The 26,719-nt window shown below is 49.5% G+C and overlaps 1 protein-coding gene across 8 annotated transcripts in view; it reads right to left on the reverse strand.

Moving 5' to 3' along the window:
• Nucleotides 1–181: 181 nt before the first annotated feature.
• Nucleotides 182–26,719, reverse strand: part of SPIN1 (spindlin 1) — a 454,964-nt gene continuing 428,426 nt past the window's right edge. For all 8 annotated transcript variants that reach the window (XM_069625665.1, XM_069625666.1, XM_069625663.1 and 5 more), the window contains one exon: nt 182–3,701. In XM_069625665.1, coding sequence (XP_069481766.1) covers nt 3,502–3,701 — 200 coding nt within the window. In that variant the 3' untranslated portion in view covers nt 182–3,501. The remainder of the gene's footprint in view (nt 3,702–26,719) is intronic.

The raw sequence follows: 26,719 nt of genomic DNA on the forward strand, positions 1-26,719 counted from the left end.
GAGAAGGTTAGTCAGATGAAAGGGTAATGAAGTTCTTTGACTAACTACACCAAAATCCTTACTTACCATAGTAAATATTTAACCTAGTCTGAAACTATGAAAGCCAAATACATTTATGTTATGTTAACATAGAAACAAATTCCCACGGAACATTCTATTAGTGAGCACACATTATGACGGCTTACATTGCACATAAAGGATTTATTTTAAATGTTTTTAGGGATACATCATAATTATAAAAATTACTTACAGAATTAAGTAACAGATTGAATGTGTTTATAATTCTAAATGCAGAGAACAGATAACGGTCTACATAGCTCAAAATAAAATAAAAGGAAACCAAATGCAAACGATCGTCAACTGCCTAATTTTAGAACGTGAACACGAAGATCTTTTAACTATACACATACCAAGAACCATCCATATTGTACGAATGATATAAATACAAAAAGCACAGCATTTGCAAGGAACCAAACTACTATATTCTCAATGTATGTTTCTTTGAAATACCGCAGCTGATATTTTTTGAAGAAAATTGTGAGCATATCAATTGATTTAAGACATCATTCTTTAGAAGAAGAAATTTCATTTCAGGACTAACCAGGGGCATCGGATTTACAAAATATTTTAAAAGGGTTTGGCACTCAAAACAAGAAACAAACTTTTTTTTTAAGTGCGAGACAAGGTATTTTATTTCTCCTTCTTAAAAAAAATGTACATGGTCCCTTCAAATGCTGTATATGGACATACAACTGGAATTTAACCATCCGTTGGCACGATGCTCACCTCACCAGTGCATGTAAACCTAACATCCATCGGAACGGCACAATAAGCAAATTTACAAAACAGAAAAAAACAGCTCACATGCAACTTTAGTTTGATACACTGAACGGTCTACTGCTTTATGCATGCAAAAAAGATGGTCTGCATTGACGTTTTTACTTTCTTTCTGGTGTTTTAAAGATTTAATATGGCAGTCTGACTTAACACACGCACGCGCACACACACATTCACACACATAAAAAAACATCAATACTACAGCAGGTAAATGAAAGGTTGATACATTTTATACATCGATTTGTAGCTTGTGCAATCACAAGTCTCATGATAAATTTGGAAAGCTAATGTTCAAACCCTGGAATAGGGAACCAGCATTTAGTTATAGGGGTAACACAAGAACTGTATGCAGATCTGAAATATGAGCCCAAAGCAAAAGCCCAAAGAACAATTTGGAACAGGAGTAGTCTTGCAAGCTTAAACAATGCCTGGTTAGCTTAAAAAAAAGCTCCCCAAACTATCACCTGCCCCCTCTCCACCTACGGGCCAAATGAGCATGCACCAGCGATACACAAAGGGTCAAAGGGTCAAGCACACAGGTATTCTATTTAAATGAATAGGAACATGTATGCGTGCTGGCATCACATTGCTAAACACAATGCTTCATTGACTCAAACAATGGTACATTACACATTTGTCTTTAAAGATTGTATTACGTTAACCAAAACTGTTCTTCCGAATGGCAGCCAAATTCACTGCATTGTATTAGCAACATATCCTGTGTATAACTAATGGACCCACTCATTATTGTGCCATAGATACTAACTTGAGCTCAAGGAGCGAGGCTCAGCTTTGAGACACACATTCAGGATTCTCAGTCAATAGAAACACTATATAGATCTGCAGGATGAGAAAGAGCACTGCTGCAAATCTGCTTACGTTGTTCAAAACACAAGGTACGTAGTGTGATTAAGGACTGCATTGAGAAGCCATTAAATGAAAGAGACTGGACTTTGCTGACCATGATGAAATACTAGACATAATGCAATAATAGCAATGGAAAAACAATTAAGGTAGTGTATTCATATGGTGAGCATTACATACAATTTAATAGCAAAACGAGGCACAAGCCCTAAGGCCAAAATATGAGTCGGGCAAATAATGGGCTGAAAAGGGTCTTAACCCACAAAGTCTTCCAACGTAAAACGAGCGACAGATAGGCATCCACAAGTCCATGGGCTGTCTTTTTTAAGTTTGCAAGAGTAGTGTTCCTGTGTTTAACATTACTGTGTGGCTTCACAAGACCCTGTGAAAAGGAGTTGATAAACCTGTGATGCTAACAACGGGACACTACAATTGTTACACTGACCTTTTATGCAAACTTGATACTTAAAAAAAAGTTAATTTGACAACTTCCTTGATAACTACTCATTAACATTAAAATTGTAAAGATAGTCTGCACCCGTCGCTCGCTTTTATTTACATTCTTATCGGGCTTCGTATTATGGTACTATTTACATCCACAATCTGTTAAGATGACTGCATCCCTAAACTGCTTCACATTCATTTCACAATCGTTCACTGGCAGATGTCGGCTCCAGCAAGCAGTTTGCACTTGGAGAGTATCTCAAGAAGTGATACATAAACAGTACAAAAGGCTGGGAATATCTTGAGGTCGCTCATTAAACATAAGCCTGAACAATTGAACACAGCAAACAGAGCAAATGAATTCTTGATCTTAAACCATATGTAAAAAAAGAACCCAACAGGAGCAACTGGAGACACCACAGAACCATTTTCAATGCATTTCCCAGTGTTTGCTTTTGCACGGTCTCGTACATACTTTTGCATTACAGACATGTTATGCATGTAATTATCTGCTCTGTAATTACAATTTTAGACCATCAAAGCAGACTGAAACGATGGGTAGGTAACGCTCAAATGAAGTGACCCACATCCATGCAATGTATAGAGTTATGCAGAACAGACTAGGATCTCCCAAAAAGGCACGAGCGCACCACCCCTCCACTCCACCCAGTCCTGCTTTTCATAACTCAGGCCTCACGTGGAGAAATAGCAATTGTGTAAATTAGCCTCGGGAGATTTAATTGTCTACTGGCTTCTAAAATAGAACACCACAATCGCTTCAGAAGAGATTTGTAGACATACTCGGTCTAATTTAAGAGGCTAATCTTGGCATCCAAGACAATTGTTTAAGGCAGCAAAAACATGTCTCCCCTTCACAGGCAAACCCTCCAAGAATCCCATTATCAAGGTCAAACATCAAACTCCCAGATTATCAACAATGAAATGTTAGGAGTTAGAGTTGCCAAGTACAATTTTATAGGGGAATTCCAAGAAGAGGAGTAATAGATAAACAAGAAACATTGTCTGACTTCATGGACTACAGTGCTTGCTCGGTTTCTTTTCGTCTTTCACGTTGCAATTAGTGTTTCACAGCTGTTTTCTTCCTAGATCCCAAATGTTGGCTTCTTTCTTTCTTCAGCAAGAGACATTCCTTGACACAAAATATCACTTTCACATTAAGTGTTTTTGTGTGCGACATGTTCAGAATTGTAAAGATTTTGCTGGCAGAGATTGCGGGTTCGCAGGGACATTTATACTTTCCTCAAGCTAGAAAGCAGAAAAGTCTCTTTCTTACATCTACAAATCTTTTTCCACTTCTCATAGTTCCACACATTTGGCAGCAGTTCAAGATTCCATCTAGGATGTTTTCACCAAATCGTAGACGTAAATATGGAAATCATCATCAAACTTGATGAAATAGACAGAAGGTTTGGCTTCTACTTGATGAATGACCATGCCAGTCCTCTTTGAGCCATCCTCTTTGGCATATTCCACTTGCTTTCCAACCAAGCTATCCACAACTTCACCGGGTTCACGCTCTGCTGGAGGAGAGTCATCTGCTCAAAAAAAAAAAAAAAAAACAAACAGGAGTTGAACATGAGAAAATGCATTTTAACGATAGTATAAGAACATAGTGTTTTGCAACAATATATTTAAAAGGCTATCGGTACATTAGTGCCAAGAAAAATTATACAAAATGCGCGTTTCCACAGCATTCAGCATGACTGAAAATGGTGAATCCCCACTATACCCTACAAAGGGAGCAGAGGTGACCCCCGCTCCCATTTTACAGTACAACACTTTGAAAAAAACCACGAGAATGGGAACGTGTTTTTCGGTTTAATTTCAGTAAAAGCAGAGCTGAAATAGAACCAAAAACAGGGGACACCTAACATAATGTAAGAGGTAAAGCATGGAGAGAGGAGGGCAGGGAAGCCGGGCAAATATCAGGGGCGTCCACTCTCTGAAAATGATTAGTGTGACCATTTCGAAGGCCGTTTGAGGCAACTATGTGATCACTGCACGCCACAGTTATGACGCTCAGAATTTTCACATTCAGCTTTTTCGGCAGCGCAGTTATCACATAAATCCTTTTAAAGCACATAATCACAAAAACACTTTTCACATCTTTGACCAATCTTCATGAAACTTTGAACATAGACAATGTGCGGTTACCAATTGGGATTCCTATTAAGTTGTTTAGGCACTTAGATATACCTCTAAACTGGTGCCTTTGGGAGAAGTATGGGCAGCCCTACATGTAACGGTTTATCAGATACTTTCACTTCTTAAAAATGGGCAAATGCTGCAAAAAAAGAAAAATAGGGAGTCATAAGGCTCCGCAAAAAATATAAAACAAACACGTTGGAGCTTGTCTCCCCTACTTTAACCCACACAGCTCCATGGATATGTTTGGATCAGTAGCACAGAGCCACAGGAAGAAACTTACTGTTATTACTGCCTGATATGAAGAGGCAACAATGTATATGAATAACTAGGTGCAAAGAAAATTATAAGTTAATCACCGTAGTGACTAACATACTCTTAGTCCACACTCCCCTTTCCTCCATATTGCATGATCGTCCCTTCCAAGGGACAGGAGACAGAACCTTTTTCACCAGAAAAAACATTCTTCCCCTCCGGTGCCACACCTCAGTCCCCATTGACGCGTCGACAATAGAATTAACATTGCCTAATGACAAAAGTATTATTAGGGGGGAGGTTGGTGGGACGTATGGAGGAAAGGGGACTAAGAGTACGTTAGTCACCACGGTGAGAAACTAATAATTACTCTTATGTCCAGTCCCCTTTCCTCCATACTGCATGGGTGATTACAACTGAATGCAGCCCCAGCAAATAGGTTCCTGAGAACCGCCTGTCCGAAAGCAGCGTCGGATCTAGAGCCAGCATCCAAACAGTAATGCTTGCAGAAAGCCGAGGGAATGGCCAAAGTGACCACCCTGCTTATGACTTGACAAGGGACATGGCAGTAGAATGCGATGGCCATTGCCTTGGCCCTGACTGAGGGGGCATGCATGTTGGCGGGAAACGGCTTGTTCTGGCCCTCGTACGCTTCTTTAATGGCAGAGAACATCGGGCAGGATATGGAGGCCTTGGAAGCCCGATAGCCTGGTCTTGAGCCTCCGAAGGTGACAAACAAGGCATCCAATTTGCGGAAGCCCTTGGTCCTGTCCAAGTAGAACGTCAGGGCAAGCCTGACATCCAGGCAGTGCAGCGCTCGCTGTGCTTCGTTCTTAGGATCGGCAAAGAACGTAGAAAGGACTATTTCGTTTTTCAAGTGGAAAGCAGACGGCACCTTGGGCAGAAATTCTGGGTGTGTCCGCAGGACTTTGTCCCTGTGAAAGGTAGTATATGGTTCTGAGGCGACCAGCGCCTGGATTTCGCAGACTCTACGAGCCGAGGCCGACCAGTAAGGCCGTCTTGATAGAGACCGGCCTGATGTCTGCAGATGCCATTGGTTCAAACCGTTTGTGCGCCAGGGCGCCCAATACTACCTTATGGTCCCACACGGGGTGTGGCATCTTGATGGGCGGGTAGAGCCTTGCAAGCCCAGTCAAATGTTTCTTGACGATAGGATTGGAGGAGGAGAAGATCCTCTCCTCTGAGTTCCTGTAAGTCCCGATGGCTGTGAGGTATGTACCACAGGTGTCCACCTGGACCCCCGAGTGGGCGAGGTGCGCCGAGAAGAAGAGTATGTCGTCCGAAGTACATGCCAAGGGGTCAATTTCCTTGGAGTCTGCCCAGTGGCAGAACCTGGTCCATTTGCTTTTATATTGGGCCCCTGGTAGCTTTGCTCCTTGCACCCTGTATGATCTACAAATTAGCCTGAGAGAGGCTGAGGTGCCGCAGCATTACCTGCTCAGGCACCATGCTGTGAGGACTAGTTTCTGAGGCGCTGGGTGGATGACCCTAAACCCGTGCTGCACCAGAAGATGTGCTGGGCCCTTCGGGAGGTTAATCGGAGGCATCTCCGAGAGGCCGAGCAGCTCCGAAAACCATGGACAGCCACCATGGAGCTATTAGAATGATGTGGAGTTGGCGAGACTCCTTGATCTTGCAAATCACTCTGTGAATCAGCGGTGTGGGTGGGAAGGCATAAGCCTTCATGCAGTTCCACTGAAGCCAAAATGCGCCGCCTAGGGAGCTGGGGCCCTGTCCCTGCCAGGAGGTGAACTGAGGGCACTTCTTGTTGTGCCAGGTGGCAAAGAGTTCCACCTGGAGATGAACCCACCTGCTGAAGATCTCCTGAATCACAAGGTCGTTTAGCTGCCACTCATAATTGCCCCCTCCCAACCTGCTGAGCCTGTCCGCCTCCAGGTTGGATTCCCCCGGGTGGTGGACTGCCGTGAGGTAGATGTAGTTTTCCAGGGCCCAATCCCACATGCGGATTGCCTGTCTGCACAGAGGAGGGGGATCTGGTGCCTCCCTGCTTGTTGACGTAGCACATGCTGGTCGAGTTGTCTGTCTGGATGAGGACAACCTTGCCCCTGAGAAGTGGTAGGAATGCTCTGAGCACTAGCCAGATGGCGTTCAGCTTCAACCAATTGATGTGGTATTCCTGCTCCTGTCGAGTCCAGGTGCTGTGGACCGAGAGATTGTCCATGGTGGCTCCCCAGCCCTTGAGCGAGGAGTCTTTGGTGATGGTGGCCTGCAGGGGGGGGCGCCCGAAAGGGCTTACACGTCCATAGGTTGCAGTCCCTGGACCACCATGTTAGGTCCGGGTGGAGAGATGGAGGAACACTGATCATCTCGGATTGAGAGCCCCGCTCCTGGTTCCATGACGCCGCAAAGTGCAGCTGAATCCTCCTCATCCTCAATCTCGTGTGTGGAACGGCTAATAGGACCGCCGCCAAGAGACCCAGGAGATGCTGGTGCCACCATGCCGAGGTCACCTCTCTGCTGAGGAAGTGGGTGGTGGCCCTCTTGATGGCGAGATCTTGTCCTCAGACGGAAATACCTTCTCGGAGCATGCGTCACAGATGAGGCGCAAGAATGTCAGAGTCTGCGTGGACTGCAGCTGCGACTTCTTGAGATTGAGCGAGAAACCCAGATTGTGCAGTGTGTTCATAAGGGCATGGTAAGAGTGCTGAACCGTTTCAGGAGATGTAGCCCTGACGAGCCAGTCATCGAGGTATGGGTAGATGTGGAGGCCCTGTGTTCGGAGGCGGGCAGCCACCATAATCATGAGCCTGGTAAAGACCCTGGGGGCCGAATTGAGGACAAAAGGAAGGACCTTGGTACTGAAAATGGTAGCCCATGATCCTGTACCGTAGGAAAGAACGATGGGGCTGCCAAATCTGGATGTAAGGTATGCGTCCTTCAGATCCAGGAAGCACATCCAGTCTCCCTTGCACAATGTCTACGCTATAAGAGCTGGCGTAACCATCTTGAATTTCTGAAGGGGTAAGGAGAGGTTGAGGGTGGAAAGGTCCAGCACAACTCTCAGGCCCGCCTGGTTCTTCTTCTGAATGGCGAAAATCCTGGAGTAAAAGCCCAAGCCTCACTCGGAGGCTGGGACTTCCTCCACTGCCTGCTCTCTACGAGCGACCGGATCTCCGCCAGAAGAGTTGCTGTCTAACCTGAGAGAGTGGAGGGGATTAGGGAGGAGAGGCTTGGATAGGTAGGCAGTACCCGATGGATACTACGGAGAGGATCCAGGGGTCCGCGAAATTCTGGTGGCAGAAATGTGCATGGAGAGCAAGCCTGCCCCCCACGGGACGTGTCATGCCTTCTTTCCCTCTGAGGCGGTCGCGGAAGAGGGGGGACTGGAAAAAGCCCTTACTCCTCCCCACCCTCTTTTTTTTGCTTGCTCCGGTTCCAAGATGGCGAGCGGTCCAGCTGCCTGGATCTCCATTCCTGGAAGCTGCAGAACCCTCCATACTTACGCCCCCTGTCGGAGCGCTACTGTGGCTGGGAGTACGATTTAGGCGTGGTCTTTATCAAGATGGATAAAGACTTGGCCGTTTGTGAGCTGTTTTTATTCTTGTCCAGCTCTTCGTCCGTGGTGGAGTGGAAGAGGTCTGTCAGGGACTCAGGTAGGCAGAGACAAGGACAGGCTAGGCGTAGGGGTGTTGTGGGTACTGTTTTGGGCACTGGAGGGGAGAGACAAACAAAGATGCAACCATACAAAAGGCTGCTTTGCCCCATGTGCAGGAGAAAGGGACTAAAGACTGCGTTTCCCAGCAGCCGGCGCCAAAGGACTACAATCCCCAGCATGCCCAGGGACGTTTTGGGCCAATCAGGAACCAGGAAGGGCGCGGCCGCCCCATTGCGCATGCGCAGAGCCCCGAGCACGGGGCTTGCGCTTGAGACTCCATGCCGACAAGACGTGTGGACCGGAGCTCCAGCAAAACTACACGCGAGGGGCCCAGCCCCACCCGAGCAGCAGCCCGGCCCCTCGCCCACACGAGATAAGTACTCCTCTTTGCTCAGGGCCCAAAGGGATCGAGGGGGAAGTGCAGGGGGCGAATGCTTGCCACCCCAGAGCCCCTGCACAGCTACGAAAAGCTAAGTGTTTAGAACTTCGGCGCTCAATGTGCCGGCGGCATTCTTTTGGGATACATTGACCTGTGCACGGGCGTTTAGTCATTTGGGGTGTTTCCGCCTCTTGGAGACCATAGCATATCCGTGAGGCGAAAACACAGCACCGGAGACACCTGCCACAGTTTTAGGGCACAAATCGATCACGAGGGTCTGCAGGAAGATTGCTTGTGCATTTGAACATGTTTGCAGGGATCTGCAAGGAGATCGCTTGCGTAGCATAGTGCAATAGCACTATACAGGTCTTGAGGGGGGCATTAGAGAGTGTGTCTGTGTGAGTGAGTCTGCATGAGGTGAATGCAGACAATAACAGAGGGCATGTTCTAATGCTTGTTAATTTCTTTTAGCTTGGACCTTTTGAAAACAACCCTTCAGACGTGCCAAGGACGTGACTGCTCTTCATGGACAGGACACAGAAGACCAGAGCTAAGTTGCAAGCTAACTCCTGTACTGTTCCGATGACTTAGGGTTAGGCAGAGTTAAACTGTTCTTATGTGCAAATTGGTGCTTATGTACAAGTAGCTAGTAAGGGCTGAGAACACCAGAACAAAAGTGAGCAGCAACCAAACTTTCCCTGTAGAACTCCCCATTCCCACCCATAACCTCTACCTCACCCTCAATCCGGTTTACCTAATTCCCCCTACCTATCCAATCATCGAGACCCTAACCCTCCTTCCCTGCTCTGGTCCAGGAAACCCGTGTAAGCTCTGACTTGCGGGCTCCACGACCAAAGTGGGGGTGGTTGGTACTGCGTCGCTCCTGCGCCTTGGATTCTGGACTTCGTGACAGAAGCGCAAGCCCACGTAATATTCAGGTGCCCGAGCTACGTGGCCAGCCCCCATTGAAACCAAGGAAGAAATAGCCAAAGCCCTGCAGGACTTACAAGGTGAACTGGCAGCGTCTAGACAGGACTACGCCACCCTGTCCGCACAGGTGCGCAGTTTAGCGGCTCAGACAGCGCCCTTACCTACCCAACCACCCACTCCGGTGCAGGTACACGTAAGTCCGGAGGCAATAGTTCCGTTGGCACCTCCTGAGCGCTACGCTGGAGACCCACAAAAGTTTACCACTTTTATTACTCAGTGTCGTCTCCATTTTCTGACCAAGACTGCAGCCTTTCGGTCTGTTCAGTCCCGAACGGCGTTTGTAATTTCGTACCTCACAGGGGACGCTGCGGCATGGGCAAACCCATTAGTCCAAAAAGACCATGCCATTCTTTATGACTGGGATGATTTCCTGGCGGAATTCGAGAAAATATTTAACCGGCGAGCCGCCACCCTTTGCAAGGATCGGGAACTGTTAAGCCTCAAGCAGGGGTCTAAGGAATTAGTGACATACGTCACTCATTTCAATCGGCTGGTAGCGGAAGCCGACTGGCCCCGTGATAAGCGGATGTCCCTCTTTTATCAAGGTTTGAGGGATGACATCAAAGACCTTATTGCCCAGGTAGATCCACAGCCAAGGGGATGTTCAGAGATGATTGATCTGGCCTTACGGCTTGACCATCGAATGGCAGAAAGGCGGGGCGATAAACGAAAGGGAGATTCACGACCCGTGCCTCGGTTGGATCTGTATAGGGGATCCCGGGGGGTGGCGGCCAGATCTGAGGGGGAAGAACCGATGCAGATAGGTTCAGTTCGAGGTCCCCTCACTAAAGAGGAGAAGGAACAAAGGAGGAAGGACGGCCTCTGTATGTACTGTGGCAAGGCTGGGCACTTTGTTCGTGAATGCCCAAGCAAGCCCAAGACCCAGGGAAACGCTTCGGCTCGTCGGTAGTGGGGGTCACCCGATCAAGCCTGTTGAGTAGTAGGGCCCCAATGGCAGGCATTTCGAACTATGCTACGCATGTCACCTTGACGGGTTGTTTGGAGTTCCAAACACAAAAGAAACAGGTCACTATGTTTGTGGACTCGGGAGCGACAGGTAATTTTATTGATGTCCAGTACGTGGTTACCTTAGGTATCCCAGTACAGCAAAAGGCAGACCCGGAACCTGTACGTGCTGTAGACGGCACTCCTCTCAGCTCAGGGCCCATAACACATAACACTTGTTTGGTGACGTTACAATGCGGAGCTTGGCATAGGGAAAACATTGCCTTTGATATCATTGCCGCCCCGCAATTTGGGCTGATTTTGGGATTACCGTGGCTAAAAAAGCATAACCCCCAAATTCATTGGACCACAGGGTCAATCAGTCTGGACTCACCGCATTGTCTTGAACATTGCCGGCAAGAAAGTACACCTTCAGTGTGTGCTCTCAACGTCTCGGTTAAGCAGGAAATGCGTCCCGAAAGTATACCCCAAGAATACGCAGATTTCATGGACGTGTTTAACAAACAAGCTGCAGAATCATTACCCCCACATCGGCCCTTTGACTGCAGAATTGATCTGGAGCCTGGGGCTACTCTACCGTGTAGTCGTATATATGCCCTAACGGAGGCAGAAAACAATCACCTCCAAGAGTACATAGCTGCGAATTTAAAGAATGGATTTATTCGCCACTCTAATTCGCCAGTGTCCTCCCCTTTGTTCTTCGTACCGAAGAAGTCTGGAGAACTCCGGACTTGCATAGATTACCGCAGAGTGAACCAGATAACCATTAAGAACCGTTATCCGCTTCCTCTCATCCCGGTTCTTTTGGATCAAGTTAGGGACGCGACAATCTACACCAAGTTGGACCTTCGAGGCGCTTACCATCTTGTGCGGGTGCGTGAGGGAGACGAATGGAAAACCGCCTTCCGGACCAAGTTCGGATTGTACGAATATCAGGTTATGCCATTCGGTCTCTGTAACGCCCCCGCTGCCTTCCAACATTTCCTGGATGAGGTCCTTAGAGAATATTTAGACGTATGTGCGGTAGAGTACATAGATGACATCCTAATATATTCTCAAAATCTCCAGGAACATGTCCAACATGTACGCGCAGTTTTGCAAAAGCTGCGAGAATACCACCTTTATGCAAAACTGGAGAAGTGCGAGTTCCATTGTACCACCGTGGAATTTCTAGGCTACTTCCTGACCCCAACCGGCGTACAAATGGACAAGAAAAAGGTGCAGGCAATCTTGGATTGGGCTCCCCCTACCAGTGTGAAAGAGATTCAGTCATTCCTGGGGTTTGCGAACTTCTACAGACGCTTCGTAAAGAACTTTTCTGCATTGGTCACTCCAATCACGAAGCTTCTCCGTAAAGGCTGCCCTTTTGAGTGGGACACATCGGCCGACCAGGGGTTTCGACAGCTCAAAAAGGCCTTTACCGACGCCCCGGTACTGAAACACCCGGATTTGTCTAGACCTTTTGTAGTGGAAACGGACGCCTCTAGCTACGCTCTAGGTGCTATCCTGTTCCAGCGGGATCCTCAGACAGGCCTGCTACATCCCGTGGCCTACTTCTCAAGGAAACTACTCCCAGCTGAACAGAACTATATCATTGCCGATCGGGAATTGTTGGCAATTAAGGCAGCTCTTGGTGAGTGGCGACACTACCTGATGGGGGCACGTCATACCACCACGATCATAACGGACCATCGTAACCTCCAGTTTATAAGAACCGCCAAGATGTTGAGCCCGCGCCAATTGCGATGGGCTCAATACTTTGCCGAGTTTGATTTCATCATAACGTATAGACCCGGAGCCAACAATCGAAAGGCAGACATATTGTCACGATATCCCGAGTCAGCAGAGCGAGAGGCAGGCATTACACCACAACCTATTATTCCCCCAACACGCATCGTTGGAGCTACTTCTGATTTCTTTGAGGCCGTATTAAAAGACCTCACTATGCAGGACGTCCATCAGTGGTGCAAACAAGATCCTCAGAATACTTTCGTTGAGGGACTCCCCTACCATGGGTCAGCCTTGTACTTGCCCACTAAGCAACTACGGGAAAAGGCCTTATCTTGGTGCCACGATTCGTCATTGGCAGGACACCCGGGAAAGTCAAAAACTCAGGAGTTGGTGGCCAGACATTTCTGGTGGCCCAAGTGGCGGCACGATGTTCTGCAGTATGTGTCTCAATGCGAGGTGTGTGCTCGAAATAAAGCTAGTCACCAAAAACCTGCTGGGCTCCTTCATCCTCTACCGACCCCTTCGGTGCCATGGCATACGATCACCATGGACCTTATTGTGGATCTTCCCGAGGTTCAGGAATTCACTTCTGTATTGGTAATTGTGGATACCTTTTCGAAAATGGCTCACTTCATCCCATGTAAGGGAGTCCCGACTGCTGGTGCAATTGCCGAATTAGTTCTGCAAAACATAGTCCGCCTTCATGGCCTTCCCTATTGTGTGGTCACAGATAGGGGTCCACAGTTCACCTCTCGCTTCTGGCGTGAGTTTTGCAAGATTCTGGGAATGGAAGTCCGCTTGTCGTCCGGATACCATCCCGAGACAGATGGCCAGACAGAACGCATGAATCAATGCCTAGAGCAGTATTTACGGTGTTTTGCCACAAGTAGGGAGACAACCTGGGTCCAGCATACTTGGTTGGCAGAATTGGCATATAATAACGCCACACATGCATCCACCAAAAAGACTCCGTTCTACTGCCTTTATGGGCGACATCCACGGATCCTCCCAGTGGCCATTCCAGTTTCAGGATTTGAATTGCCTACGTTGGCTGGACAACGGTTGGGCATAGAGCAGGTTTGGAAGGAGGTGCAGGAGAATCTCACAAAGGCCAAGGACGCATATAAGCGCTATGCAGATAAGCGTCGTCGACCCAGCCCACTTTACTGTGTAGGAGATAGAGTGTGGTTATCCACTCGCAACCTTCGCATGGAAGGACCCAGGAAATTACAACCCCGATATTTGGGTCCATTCCCAATAGTTAAAATTGTGAACCCTGTTGCAGCTAAATTGACCTTACCTCCCCAAATGAAGGTACATCCCACTTTCCACACTTCCCTCCTGAAACCCGCTCCACATGGGACAATTGCTAGAAAACCACCTCCCGTTATGGTGCAAGGGGAACCTGAGTACGAGGTTCGAGCAATATTGAACTCTAAACAAGATAAAAAGGGCCAGGTGTTTTACCTCATTGACTGGGTGGGGTATGGCCCTGAGGAACGCACTTGGGAACCCTCCCAGCATGTACATGCCCCCAGGTTGCTGCGTGCTTTTCACAGGAATTATCCTAGTAAACCCGGAACAACTGCCTTCTGTGGGAGGGGGAGTACTGTCAGGGACTCAGGTAGGCAGAGACAAGGACAGGCTAGGCGTAGGGGTGTTGTGGGTACTGTTTTGGGCACTGGAGGGGAGAGACAAACAAAGATGCAACCATACAAAAGGCTGCTTTGCCCCATGTGCAGGAGAAAGGGACTAAAGACTGCGTTTCCCAGCAGCCGGCGCCAAAGGACTACAATCCCCAGCATGCCCAGGGACGTTTTGGGCCAATCAGGAACCAGGAAGGGCGCGGCCGCCCCATTGCGCATGCGCAGAGCCCCGAGCACGGGGCTTGCGCTTGAGACTCCATGCCGACAAGACGTGTGGACCGGAGCTCCAGCAAAACTACACGCGAGGGGCCCAGCCCCACCCGAGCAGCAGCCCGGCCCCTCGCCCACACGAGATAAGTACTCCTCTTTGCTCAGGGCCCAAAGGGATCGAGGGGGAAGTGCAGGGGGCGAATGCTTGCCACCCCAGAGCCCCTGCACAGCTACGAAAAGCTAAGTGTTTAGAACTTCGGCGCTCAATGTGCCGGCGGCATTCTTTTGGGATACATTGACCTGTGCACGGGCGTTTAGTCATTTGGGGTGTTTCCGCCTCTTGGAGACCATAGCATATCCGTGAGGCGAAAACACAGCACCGGAGACACCTGCCACAGTTTTAGGGCACAAATCGATCACGAGGGTCTGCAGGAAGATTGCTTGTGCATTTGAACATGTTTGCAGGGATCTGCAAGGAGATCGCTTGCGTAGCATAGTGCAATAGCACTATACAGGTCTTGAGGGGGGCATTAGAGAGTGTGTCTGTGTGAGTGAGTCTGCATGAGGTGAATGCAGACAATAACAGAGGGCATGTTCTAATGCTTGTTAATTTCTTTTAGCTTGGACCTTTTGAAAACAACCCTTCAGACGTGCCAAGGACGTGACTGCTCTTCATGGACAGGACACAGAAGACCAGAGCTAAGTTGCATGCTAACTCCTGTACTGTTCCGATGACTTAGGGTTAGGCAGAGTTAAACTGTTCTTATGTGCAAATTGGTGCTTATGTACAAGTAGCTAGTAAGGGCTGAGAACACCAGAACAAAAGTGAGCAGCAACCAAACTTTCCCTGTAGAACTCCCCATTCCCACCCATAACCTCTACCTCACCCTCAATCCGGTTTACCTAATTCCCCCTACCTATCCAATCATCGAGACCCTAACCCTCCTTCCCTGCTCTGGTCCAGGAAACCCGTGTAAACTCTGACTTGCGGGCTCCACGACCAAAGTGGGGGTGGTTGGTACTGCGTCGCTCCTGCGCCTTGGATTCTGGACTTCGTGACAAGGTCTATCCCCTCCCCTCGAACGGTAGATCACTATGCGTTCCTGGACGTCCGGGTTGAATTTCGTGGCCCAGAGCTAGGCTGTCCTTCTCATGTCCGTGGCGATACAAATGGCACAGCCAGAGGTGTCGATATGGGCCATGGTGGATTCTATGAGGTCATGCGCCACTAGCTTGTCCTCTGCCAGCCCCGCCTTAAAACGTGATTGGCTCTGCGCAGGGATTTCTGGGAAGAAGCCTGCAATTTCCCACCATAACCTCTGGTTGGCGGCAGTGACGAGTGTCACTCGTTCTTAGCCAAACTCCTGGGATGGCTTTGAACGGCCTGTCTGGCGCGGCGGACATCTGTGAAGCTGCCTGCGACGTGATGCTCGGCTTGCTGGGTCCAGCCTCCTCCAGGACTCTTGTTTGTTTGTTTAATATTTATTATGCGCGCCAGACCCGAAGGTATTAGGGCGCAAGCAGCAAGAAGTGATACAGCTTATCACACGGTTGCAAATAGGTTACACCGGTTACAAATCATGGCAAAACATCTAGTCTAGTAAATTATTGGTGTATGGTACATGGAGTAGGCAGTGGTAGGAAAAATATAAACAGTCAATATACAGAAGAAATGTACAGTTATTTACACGTGTGGACGAATTCTGCAAGTTCATTCATCAGCATTCTCGAAGAGCCATGTGATCAGATTTTGTCTAAATTTGGCAAAGGTTTGGTCCATTCCAAGTGTGGTGGGTAGTGAGTTCCATAGTTGAGCTGCTTTAACTGAGAAAATGGTACCCCCAATTGTGGATAATTTGAAGCGGGGCACCTGAAGGCAGTTAGAGTTGACTAGCCTCGTGGGTCTAGTAAATGTATTTCTTGCAAATCTTTCTATTAGATATCGTGGTGCTTTGTTGTTCAGGCTTTTGTGGATGAGGGAGGCTGTTTTTAGTTTGATTTTCTCCAGTGTGGATAGCCACTCTGTCTGGATATAACGAGAGCTCTGGCTAGGGTCATGCAGCCGTTAGGTTAGAAGAAGTGTTTGCCAGCTCTAATTAGTTTACATGTGTATGTTGTCGAGGAGGCTAGGGAGATTACCTGTTTAGTGAATGTTAAAGTGGAGTCTAAGTAAAAACCTAATGTCTTTACTTCCTTGGCAACCTTGATAAGCATCCCATCAATGATGAATGATGAGTAGTTCATGCCAAGTATAGTAAGAAGGGATGCAGATCCCAGGATGAGAAGCTCTGTTTTGTCATCGTTCAGACAGAGGCCATAAGTGGCCATCCATGTCTGAACGATGCTGTAAAATCTATTCACCAATGCTGAATCCTTGCAGTAGTCCCCGGTAAATGTAGCAGGATCTGGGTATCATCTGCATAATTAGTGTAGGTGATACCCAGACGGTCCAACTTGTCAAACAGGGGCTTGGTGAATGTATTATACAGGGTTGGAGAAACACAAGAGCCCTGTGGCGCCCTACAGGTGATGGGGATGGGGATGGGGTCCACGGCTGCAGACAGTGAGAAGACTCATGGTTCGGTCACTGAGGAAGGATTGTATCCACGCTATAGCCTCGCTGGAGAAGTGGGCAGCTGAATACAGGTGGCTACATAAGACGTTGTGGTCTACCAGGTCGAAAGCCGCCGACAGGTCCAGGAGGAGGAGTAAAGCAAGCTTTCCATTGTCTCTTAATTTGTCTATTTGGCTTTGAGATCAATGAGAGCTGTTTCTGTGCCGTGTAATGGCCGGAAACCAGATTGACGGGAGCCTAGGAGTTGGTTAAGTTCTAGGAAGTTCTGGATTTGGATATATGGTACCTTGTCTAAGATTTTCAGTAGGAATGGCACCGTGGTGATGGGCCTGTAGGTAGTCGGTATGGCGGGGTCTAACATTTGTTTTTTGAGAAGAGGGAGTACCCAGGATTGCTTGAGATTGCTAGATATCATGCTGGAAGAGAGTTCTCCATTTATAATGAGTTGGCTCGTTCACTCTCTGGGTAAAGCCTAGTTCTGACAAGGTGTTAGCTGCTGCAGGTGGCATGCTGATCATTGGCATCATAAGCTTAAGTTAAGGTCTCCTAACAGTAGCGTTTGGGAGGTATCCTTTAGATTTTCCGATAGAATCGTGGAAAGGACTTCAATGAAAGTATTAATGGGGCTCACAAGCCTACCCTGCTCCTAGGGCCTAGGCCCGGTAGGTGTGACAACCTCCACCTGTGAGTCGGTAGAGCTGCGTTTAGGTGCCCCTCCGACATATTGCCGGTACTAGGGCGTAGCCTCACAACCATTAGGCCGGTACAAGGGTGGAGCCCCTCGGATGACGATCCGGTACAAGAAGCTTCCGGTCCCTCACCACTGCCACCGGGAGGGTCCGAGGATCCCTCGGCCTGAGGACCGGTAGCTGAAGCAGCCTCGGTGCACATGCTGGTACAAGAACCTGAACGGTCCCTTCCACGCGGGAGAGTCCTTGGAATGGAGTCTCCTTTGCGGTGTCTGATGGGAAATAGCGGCCCTACCTTGGGCCTGGCTCGGTTTTTCACAAACTTCTTGAAGTCCTCTGGAGGCGACTTCTGCAAGAGCTCCCTCCACCTGGCTAGTCTGTTCTTCAGAGCTTTCAATGACATCCAGCCACACACTGAACAAGCTTGCCAACCGTGGTCTGGGCCAAGGCAGCATAGGCAGAGGGCGTGGGAGGTCTGAAGTTGGGAAGAGCCTGTTGCAGGATGGACGCCTGCTGAACCCCGTGGAAGTCGACATGCGCTGGGGAGGAGCATGGCGCCTGATGACCGATGAGCTGAATGATAAAAATAAAAGGACAGAGAAGTAGTATCCACGTGTGGAATTACATGTCTGAAGCCAAACCCAGGAGCGCTGGTGAATTCAGCCTGTTCCCGTCGATGCGGAAAAGGGGACTGAGGTGTGGTGCCAGAGGGCGGAGTCAGTGCAGTGCATGCTCCCTAGGCAGCACCCCCGGGCGCTCTAAATTTAAAGGGGAAGAAGGTTTTTTCCCCTGTGAAAGGTTATGTCCCCCGTCCCTTGGAAGGGACACCCATGCAGTATGGAGGAAAAGATACGGAACGTTAAGAGTATGTGTATTACAAATAACATTCTCGTTTTACAGTTTAACCATTTTTACTTAATCATAAAATACTCCATCGGGAAGGGAACGTAACTGTTGTACTCCTTAAAAAATAATTTTATTCTGAACTTTAAAAATGAGAGTGTACGAGACTGCTAGGGGGCACGTAGCTGGATGGACTCATGAAGATCATGCTCCGCTCCTAGCCATTGGGACTTCGGAGCTTGGTACTCCCCCAGTGGGGGTTCGACCATCCAAACCCACCCCCAGGCCCAAGAAATCTGGAGGGACGTAAACAGTGCCCTCGCAGCCTGGACCAGCGGCAGCATTCTGAGCTCGAAGCGACAGAGTAGGCAGAGGAGCCTCACACACTGCAAGCCATACGACTCCAGTGCGCATAGCGGGGACAACCCAGACCCCCGGTCCGACGGCGTGCCTGGTGGTTGGGGTGCGGTTGGACTCAACAGAGCCCTGCAAGGACACCTGGTGACTGCCCCAACAAAATGGTGACCACTGCAATAGCATCGCTGTGAGAGAAGCCTGGCCCGTTGTAATCGAGTCGCGAACGCAAGTGGACCCCCACTGACGAGTCCATGGAATTCCGGGCCGAGAAGTGAGTTGGCGAGGCCCGGGACCACAAGCACACAGATGAGGCCCCAGAGAAGAGGGAACGGGACCGACCTCCGTAAGCATTGAAGGGACACACGGAGTGCCAGTTCGGATGGCCACTGCTGGAGCAGAGGCTGCTCTCTGGTTTCCCGCCTAGGCCCTAGCATGCACATCAATACTTGGGGCCTGGACGGAGGGACACCGGGAGGCCACCCTGGTGGAGCGGCAGCCCCCTGACAACACCGCCAAGAGGGGGCTCGCCATCTGGGACCAGGAACTCGAACATAGGTGGTGGCGCAGACGAAACCTGGTGGTGGCATATATGACGCCGTGAGGCCAGAAGGTGCACCGGTGGAGCCCAAGAAGAGGAGTCCCCCTGCCGAGGCCCACCAGAAGACACAGGAGATCGGGCAGACCTCCACAAGCAACCAGGAAGTCCTCAACACACTAGCCTGGGTGGCCGCTGCGGGAGCGCGGCCGCCCCTTGGCTTCCCGCAGTGCGGGCATATCTTCCGACGGAGTGCATGCCGTGAAGAGGCAGGCGGTGGAGGAGGGGAGTCACCCCTGTGACAGAGGGAAGGGAGCTGGGTCCGGACAACGCCAGAGAAGACACACAACCCCCATGGGGGGAGCCGATAGTGGAAAGAGCCATAGAGACCTCCTCCGGAACAGGAGAGCCCCCACACAGAGCCCCGGGGACAGGAGGGTCACGCCACAAGAGGGACACCTGTGGCACCACCTGAGACCCCATAGACGCTAGTTGAGCCTTTGGAGGTTTGAAGCCCCCAGGGACCCGTTCAAAGGGCTTGGTGTACAGCCCGAGGCCCCATCTCCTTCGGCCCTAGACCCGGACATTAGGAGACCCCATGGAAGGGAGGCCCAGGAAACCTAGGGTACCCAGCAAGGATTAACTTAGAATCCAGAGAGAAGACACGGGACCTCAGCACCAGAGCGAAGCAGGGATAATAACACTGCGCGCAGCATGTTCACAGGTGCCCGCACACACAGGGCCTCCACCAAGAGCACCACAAGCTCACGCAGCAACCCAGAGACAGCGGATGGGGGCCACAGGTTAGTACTGGAAGGCACATGGATAGCGTAAAAAGGACCACAGCACACCCCGCCGGAGAGTGGGGGAGTGTACCCCGACAGAGTACATGAGGCGACAAGGAGGCTCCCAAGAGGAGGGGCAATCGCCCCCCTGGAAGTTGGCGGGAACGGGACATGCTAGGGGGCCTGGCGGACCTGAAGACACTGGAGCACAACCAGAACAAAGGGTGGGACCCCTCCCAGAGAAGTCCTTCAGGTCACAAACAGGCTTGCGAACTGGAGAGATGCTCCTTTGGGGTTGAGAACACATAAGAGGGGGAGCAGGCACCAGTGACTGCCTCCCAACCAGTGCACTCAACAGCACGACTCAGGGGGAAGAGAATCCATAGGGGGAGACCCCCCCCGCATGCTGGACAGCCGGCGGGCAGCACCCTCTGTACTCCAGTGAGTCAAAAACAGAGCGAGACAGATGCCAGAAACCAGGTCGGAAATATCAAATTCCATCAACATATAAAGTACAGGAGAGCGGGCCCCCTACCTCGGGTGACACCATAACCCGAGAGACTTAGAGCGACGCACGTGTACTGCACCAGGGCACCATACTGGAGGAGGTACAGGGCCAGGTTACCAAGAAGAAGGCGGCCCACCATGGAATTCTGTCACTGCAACGATTCCGGAGGACCTCAGAGCTCCAAGGGACATCCTCCTTGCCCTCTACGAAATGGTGTCAGGAGAGGACACCCCCAGCCCACCTCAAGCTCTGACCAGAGACGATCTCAAAGACATATTTCAGGAGATCAGAGCCATCAGAACAGACATACAAGCCAACATTTGTAACCTCAAGGGCAGGGTTGACAAAATCGAGGGCTCCAACACAACCACTTGCAAATGGATGTTCTCGACATGAAATAAAAAGCTCGCCTGACAGACCTAGAACTCAGGGAGGAGGAGATGCTCTTGAAGATAGACTATTTGGAAAACGGGGAGAGACGTAACAACTTGAGAATCCTCTGATTGAGCGAGCAGAAAGGTGAATCGGTGGAGGAAGTCGGACGGAAAGTACAGGGCCTGATAAACCAGCTATTTGCACTTGGGGGTGTGGGGGGGCAAAGAGGTGCAGCTGGAGAGAGCACACAGGGGAGGAAGAGGAGGTGGAAGGGCCTTGAGGTCTATAGTGGTGCATTTCCTCAGATACAGAGAGAAAATGGAGATCCTCGACAAAGCAAAGCGCCTGGGGAGCTTCATCTACGAGGGGGACGCGATTAAAATATTCCAGGATCTCTCCGCCCTGACACTGGGCCGCCGCAGGGAGTGTCGCCCCTCACACAATGGCTTCCCGACAAATACATTAGATACCGCTGTCCCATCCCTTTGCTTTAACATTTGAACTCGGAGAAGTGGACTACAGAGTGACTGGGGGAAAAGAGGCCGTCAAAGTACGGCAGGTTATCAAAAGCGAGGAGAACGGGGCCACGATGGAGACAGAGGTAACACCCAGAGACTAGCAGTGGAAGCCCCTGGGTCCACAAGGCCATAAAAAGAAGATACATGGCTGCAGAAAAATCAAGAGGTTGAACACGCTTCCCGGAGAGGAAAAGAAGTGAAGATAATGGAAGAACAGGGACCCTCTGACCATTGAAGGGGGGCAACCAAAAGTGCACTACTCCTACCGGGGGGAGGTGAGGTGTTATGGGAATCACCGGAGGAGCGACGGTCTCAACCTTAGCGGCACACCTTAGGGTGGGCATCTCCAAACATGTAAAGCTTTCGGGGGGGACGGGACGGGGAGGGTAATGGGACAGATACAGCACCTGATGCACCGATAGGTGAATTCAGAGCACCAAAGGGAGGCATAATGTTATGTGACATCAAAGGGTCTTGGAGAGGCACGTCGGAGCTGGATGGCTCCCCATAACATGGTAGGCCGGGTGGAGGTCCTCAAGATGGGCTCCCTGAACGTGAAGGGCCTCAACTCCCACACTAAACGCTCCCCACTAGGGAGCAAGCTGAAAAATGTCAACTTTGATACACTCCTAGTGCAGGAGACCTGTACTGTCCCGGTGGAAGAAAGACTAATTCCGCGGGCCTACACTGGGCAGACATTTTGGGCTTCTGGGCCAGCTAAGAAGGGGGGAGTAGGGATTATATAGATCCGGAGGCTCATCAGAGTCACGGGTCCAGTGGCCTGAGGTCAGACCGACGGGAGGGTACTGGTAGTTTCTGGGTCTTATAGACAACATGAAAATAACCCTGGCCTCCGTATACAGGCCCAGTACGGGCCAAATGCAGTTCCTGAGGGAGGCCATGAGGGTGATTATGGCCGGAGCAGAAGCCCTCCTCATTATAGGGGGGGGGGCTTCAATTTAAGGGTGGACAGGGTGATGGATCACAGTGGGGGGCATACCCCAGTGGGCCGTAATAGGGGGGTTGGGACTGCAAGTAACGGTTTCGCTGACCACATGTGGAACCAGGGGCCTGTCGATGTCTGGAGGGACACCCACCCAACAGAGGAGGGTTACACTTTTTACTCCCCGGTCCATGGCTCGAGAACAAGGATCGATTACTTCTTTCTAGAACAAAGACACCGCAGTAGGGTGAACTTGTGTGTACACGTCCGAATCAGCTGGTCAGACCACGGTCTGGTGGAGCTTAAGGTGACCCTCTTGGGACTGAAACCCAGGGCATCGCTCTGGCGATGCAAGACCTTCTCCTCAAGGACACAGTCTTTGTGGAGGAAATGAAGGGGGCCATTGAGGAATTCTTCCAAATTAACACTACGGATGAGGTCGAAAGGGGAATGGTTTGGGTCGCTGCGAGTCAACCTGGAGGGGATTACTTATTAAGGAAGGGGCCGAGAAGAAAAGGATTAGGTCTTTGCTGGCTGGAAACCTTAGGAGAGAAATCTGCCTTTTAGAAAGGGCAGAGGGAAAACGGGCAAGGCAGAAGGAGGAAGACCTCAGAGTGACTATAAGTAAACGCTAGGATCTGACGGACATAGAGATGGGGTGAATCCTTGCCAGCCTTTAGTACCTGAAGTGAAAGTACTACAAGAAGGGGGACTAGGCGGACGCCATGCTAGCCGCTAAACTAGAGGCCAGAGAGCTGAGAGGTGGGTGGCTGGGATTCAAGAAGAGGACAGGCAGAGGCTCACCAATGCGGGCGAGGTGGTAGGGGGATTTGCAGCATTCTATGAAAAACTCTATGGGAAGGAGGGAACCCCAGATGAGGCTCAACTTGGAAAATATCTGGCTGAAGTCCCACTTCCAAACCTCAGGGAGAGGGAGAGTCTGATCCTAGACAGATGTTAGGGAGAATTCTCAGAAATGTGCCAATTCCCTCTACCTTAGAGACCCTCAGCAACTTCGCTGGATTTTGAGGACTTGATTGTTTTAACATGGAGAGAGTGAGACCCTTTTTCGCACTCTCTCATGTATTTTAATGTGATTTTTGTACTCTGCGTTTGTTTTGGTTGTGGAGTATGACTAACTCCATAGGCATCATCTTTTACATTCTGGCACGCAGCACCTTTAGTGCATTGACACAGGGAAGTCTCTTAGATTTCTCCAAGGTTTAAATACTTTCTCTCGGATAAACTACTGTTTCCCAGAGCAGTAAAGTGAAATTGACGTTACTTACATTTGTAACTTTCTAGACCCAGCACAAACTATCTTACAATAGGGTGCTGGAGGGGTTAACTAGTATCCTCTTTTGTCCAACTTCTCATCTAACTTTTTTATGTTACCCTTTCCTCACTGAATGTCTGATGGCAGTGGTTTCGTTTTTTCTACCGTGGTGTGCATTTACTGCGGGCTACGTTTGCAGCTGCAGTAAAGCACCCAAGGGTGGCATTTTTATCAAAATGGCCCGGTCTTCTTTTTTCACCATTTCTTTGTGGAAAGGTCCTTCTTGAGATTTACTCTGCGCACCAAACCAGGTTTGGTCTCTTTGTTCGTTTTGCCTTTGGGGGGGATTCACGAGTGAAGCCCGCCTCTGGCTCCAGGATATCTGGGGTAGGCAGGAAGTGAGGGAGGTGCCCGAATCTCCACTGCTTAGTCTCCTAGGAGACCCAAATGCACTCTGTGATGATTGGCTGGCCGACTGTCCTGCAAGGACAGCCACCCTGCTGGGTGATTGACAGTTCATACTTATTCACTGGTATTGGCACCATGTAATATACTGTAACTACCCTGTATATATTGTATAACTTCAATTGTGTATTCCTCCTCTATACTCTTATGCAAATTATGTAACCTGTTAAAGAAGCTTTACATTTTCTGTAATTGCTATGACATGATACCCTTGGGTGTGGTGCCCATTACAAATGTATAAACTAAACTAAACAGTTATGCTGGAATGAATGGGAGAGAACTGTATAAAAGGCGAGTCTTTTGGCTTGGAAGGCAGAGTCGACCACTGGACAAAGGAACCGAAGAAGAACTTGAAGAGGGCGCCTTCTGCAACTCCTGGACCATTGGTTTGTCCGGTGAAGCCCTGCTGCAGTGCCAAAACGCCAAGTTCGCATCGACAGAGAAGCACCTGCAAGTATGACTTCTCCCCTTGAGTTGGTGGGACCAATCAACTCCAAAGTAAGCCACCTGGACATCCAACTCGGAGCTGGTTGAATTTCCACAGAGTTGCTGCTGGAAACCGTAGAGCCAGGGAGAGGAACACCAGTTTGTGTATGTTGCTTTTAAGTTGGCCAAGAGCTCCAGGAAGATCCTCCGGACTCCCAGGAAGCAGGACTGACCAAGCCCAAGCCCCCTCAACAGAGTGCTGGACCGCAGAAGCAAGGAAAGTCCATCTCGACAGCCAGGAACCGCGGTGTTGCGATTTGCGGTAGACGCAATGAGCTGAAACACTGAACAGCCACTGAAAGTGAAGTTTGCCGGTTACAAGTTTTGACCGTCCCAGTGCAGTGCAGTCCCCTGACGTCCTCCCTCTTATCCCAACGACTGAGGCCCAGGAACAGTGAGATCTGCAGAGCTGCACAGGAACCATCTGTTGCATCTTTTCTTCATTTTTAAAGGTACTGTACCAAATCTTAGAGAACTTATCTGTTGCTGTAGGGTTGCTTGCATCTTCTACTACACACAAGTCTAACAGCTTGTGGCCCTACATTGATTCATCTTTTTCTTCAAAGACTTCTGAAACATTGCGCAAAAACTTTTCTACTTACCTTCAAAGATGTGCTTCAGCCCATATAGACTCTTGCCTATTGACTTTGGCTTAGCCAGTTTTAACTGAATGACTCTTATTGGGGGATCTGAAAGTATTTGCCTGCTTAAGAAATATTTCTGGTAACTTGTTTGCTCTAATAATCTTTCCCTTTTTGCTTGCTCTTAACTAAATCTGAATGCTAACAGTAATACATTAATGTGAACAGCACCCTAGCAATTGAAGTCACCTGTGGGTGAGGGTCTCTGCTGTAGGCCATCCCAAATGGGCATTTACTGATTCTGAACTAAGAGATTGTGTAATTTTGAAGCATATTTGTGTGGTGTTTTACAGTGCTCTCTTCTGAAGAAGGCTTACATTAACTGACTGGTAAGTAAATTAATAATTGTTTTATCAAGAAACCCTTTGTGTAAGTGTCTACTTGAATACTTGTCACTGTGAACCTCTGTGTTACTCCCCTACAGCTCACATTGATCCCTCTTGAGATAAGCCTGGCTACTCGTCCACACTACCAACCTGTTTAGTACAGACATATACCAAAGGTTGGTTTACTACTGCCAGGAGGTCAGGGTTGTTGTAATGCACCCTAAGGGTACTGCATACAATCTTGCCTAACAATGGACCAATTACATATGAAGAGGTCCTTAGTGCAATATCAGGTCTAAAGTTGGGGAAGAAACCCGGTGAAGACTGATATACAGCAGGGTTTTACAAGACGTTTGGCTGGACCCCTCGCACGACACCTGGCAGCCATATTCATCAGCATTATGGTCACAGGAAAGACTCTGTGTCATTCGGGAGGGCATTGATCACAGTTATCCCCAAGGAGGGCAAAGACCCAGCAGACTGTAAATCGTACCGGCCAATATCCCTGCTCAACGTGGACGTAAATTTGTTCACGATGATACTGGCCCTAAGAATGGACCAATTACATATGAAGAGGTCCTTAGTGCAATATCAGGTCTAAAGTTGGGGAAGGAACCCGGGGAAGACTGATACACAGCAGGGTTTTACAAGACGTTTGGCTGGACCCCTCGCACGACACCTGGCAGCCATATTCATCAGCATTATGGTCACAGGAAAGACTCCGTGTCATTCGGGAGGGCATTGATCACAGTTATCCCCAAGGAGGGCAAAGACCCAGCAGACTGTAAATCGTACCGGCCAATATCCCTGATCAACGTGGACGTAAATTTGTTCACAAGGATACTGGCCCGAAAAATGGAGGGCCTTACGCCAAAACCTATTCACTCTGACCTGGTGGGGTTCATCTGAGGGAGGCAGGGGGTAGATACCGTCCGCAAGACCTTCACCTCATGAAAACAGCAGCACGGGAGGGGGGAAGAAACCCAGGCTGGTGGCCATAGATGCGGAGATGACCTTTGATCAGGTGGACTGGGATTTCCTCAACTGGGTACTTCGGAAATTTGTAATTGGGGAGGGGTTCCAACGGGGCATCCAGGCCCTATACGTTAGCCCTTCAGCCAGAGGTACAGTCAACGGGCGTCTACCCCGATCCTTCCCACTACAGAGGGGCACAGGGCAGGGGTGCCCACTGTCGCCACTGCTCTTCACACTGACCATCGAAATCCTGGTTGGATACCCGAGGGGGGGAACCATGGGTCCAGGGCATTATTG

This window comes from Ambystoma mexicanum, chromosome 6p, assembly GCF_040938575.1.
Source record: "Ambystoma mexicanum isolate Mex_15411 chromosome 6p, UKY_AmexF1_1, whole genome shotgun sequence".
In the NCBI taxonomy this organism is placed as follows: Eukaryota; Metazoa; Chordata; class Amphibia; order Caudata; family Ambystomatidae; genus Ambystoma; species Ambystoma mexicanum.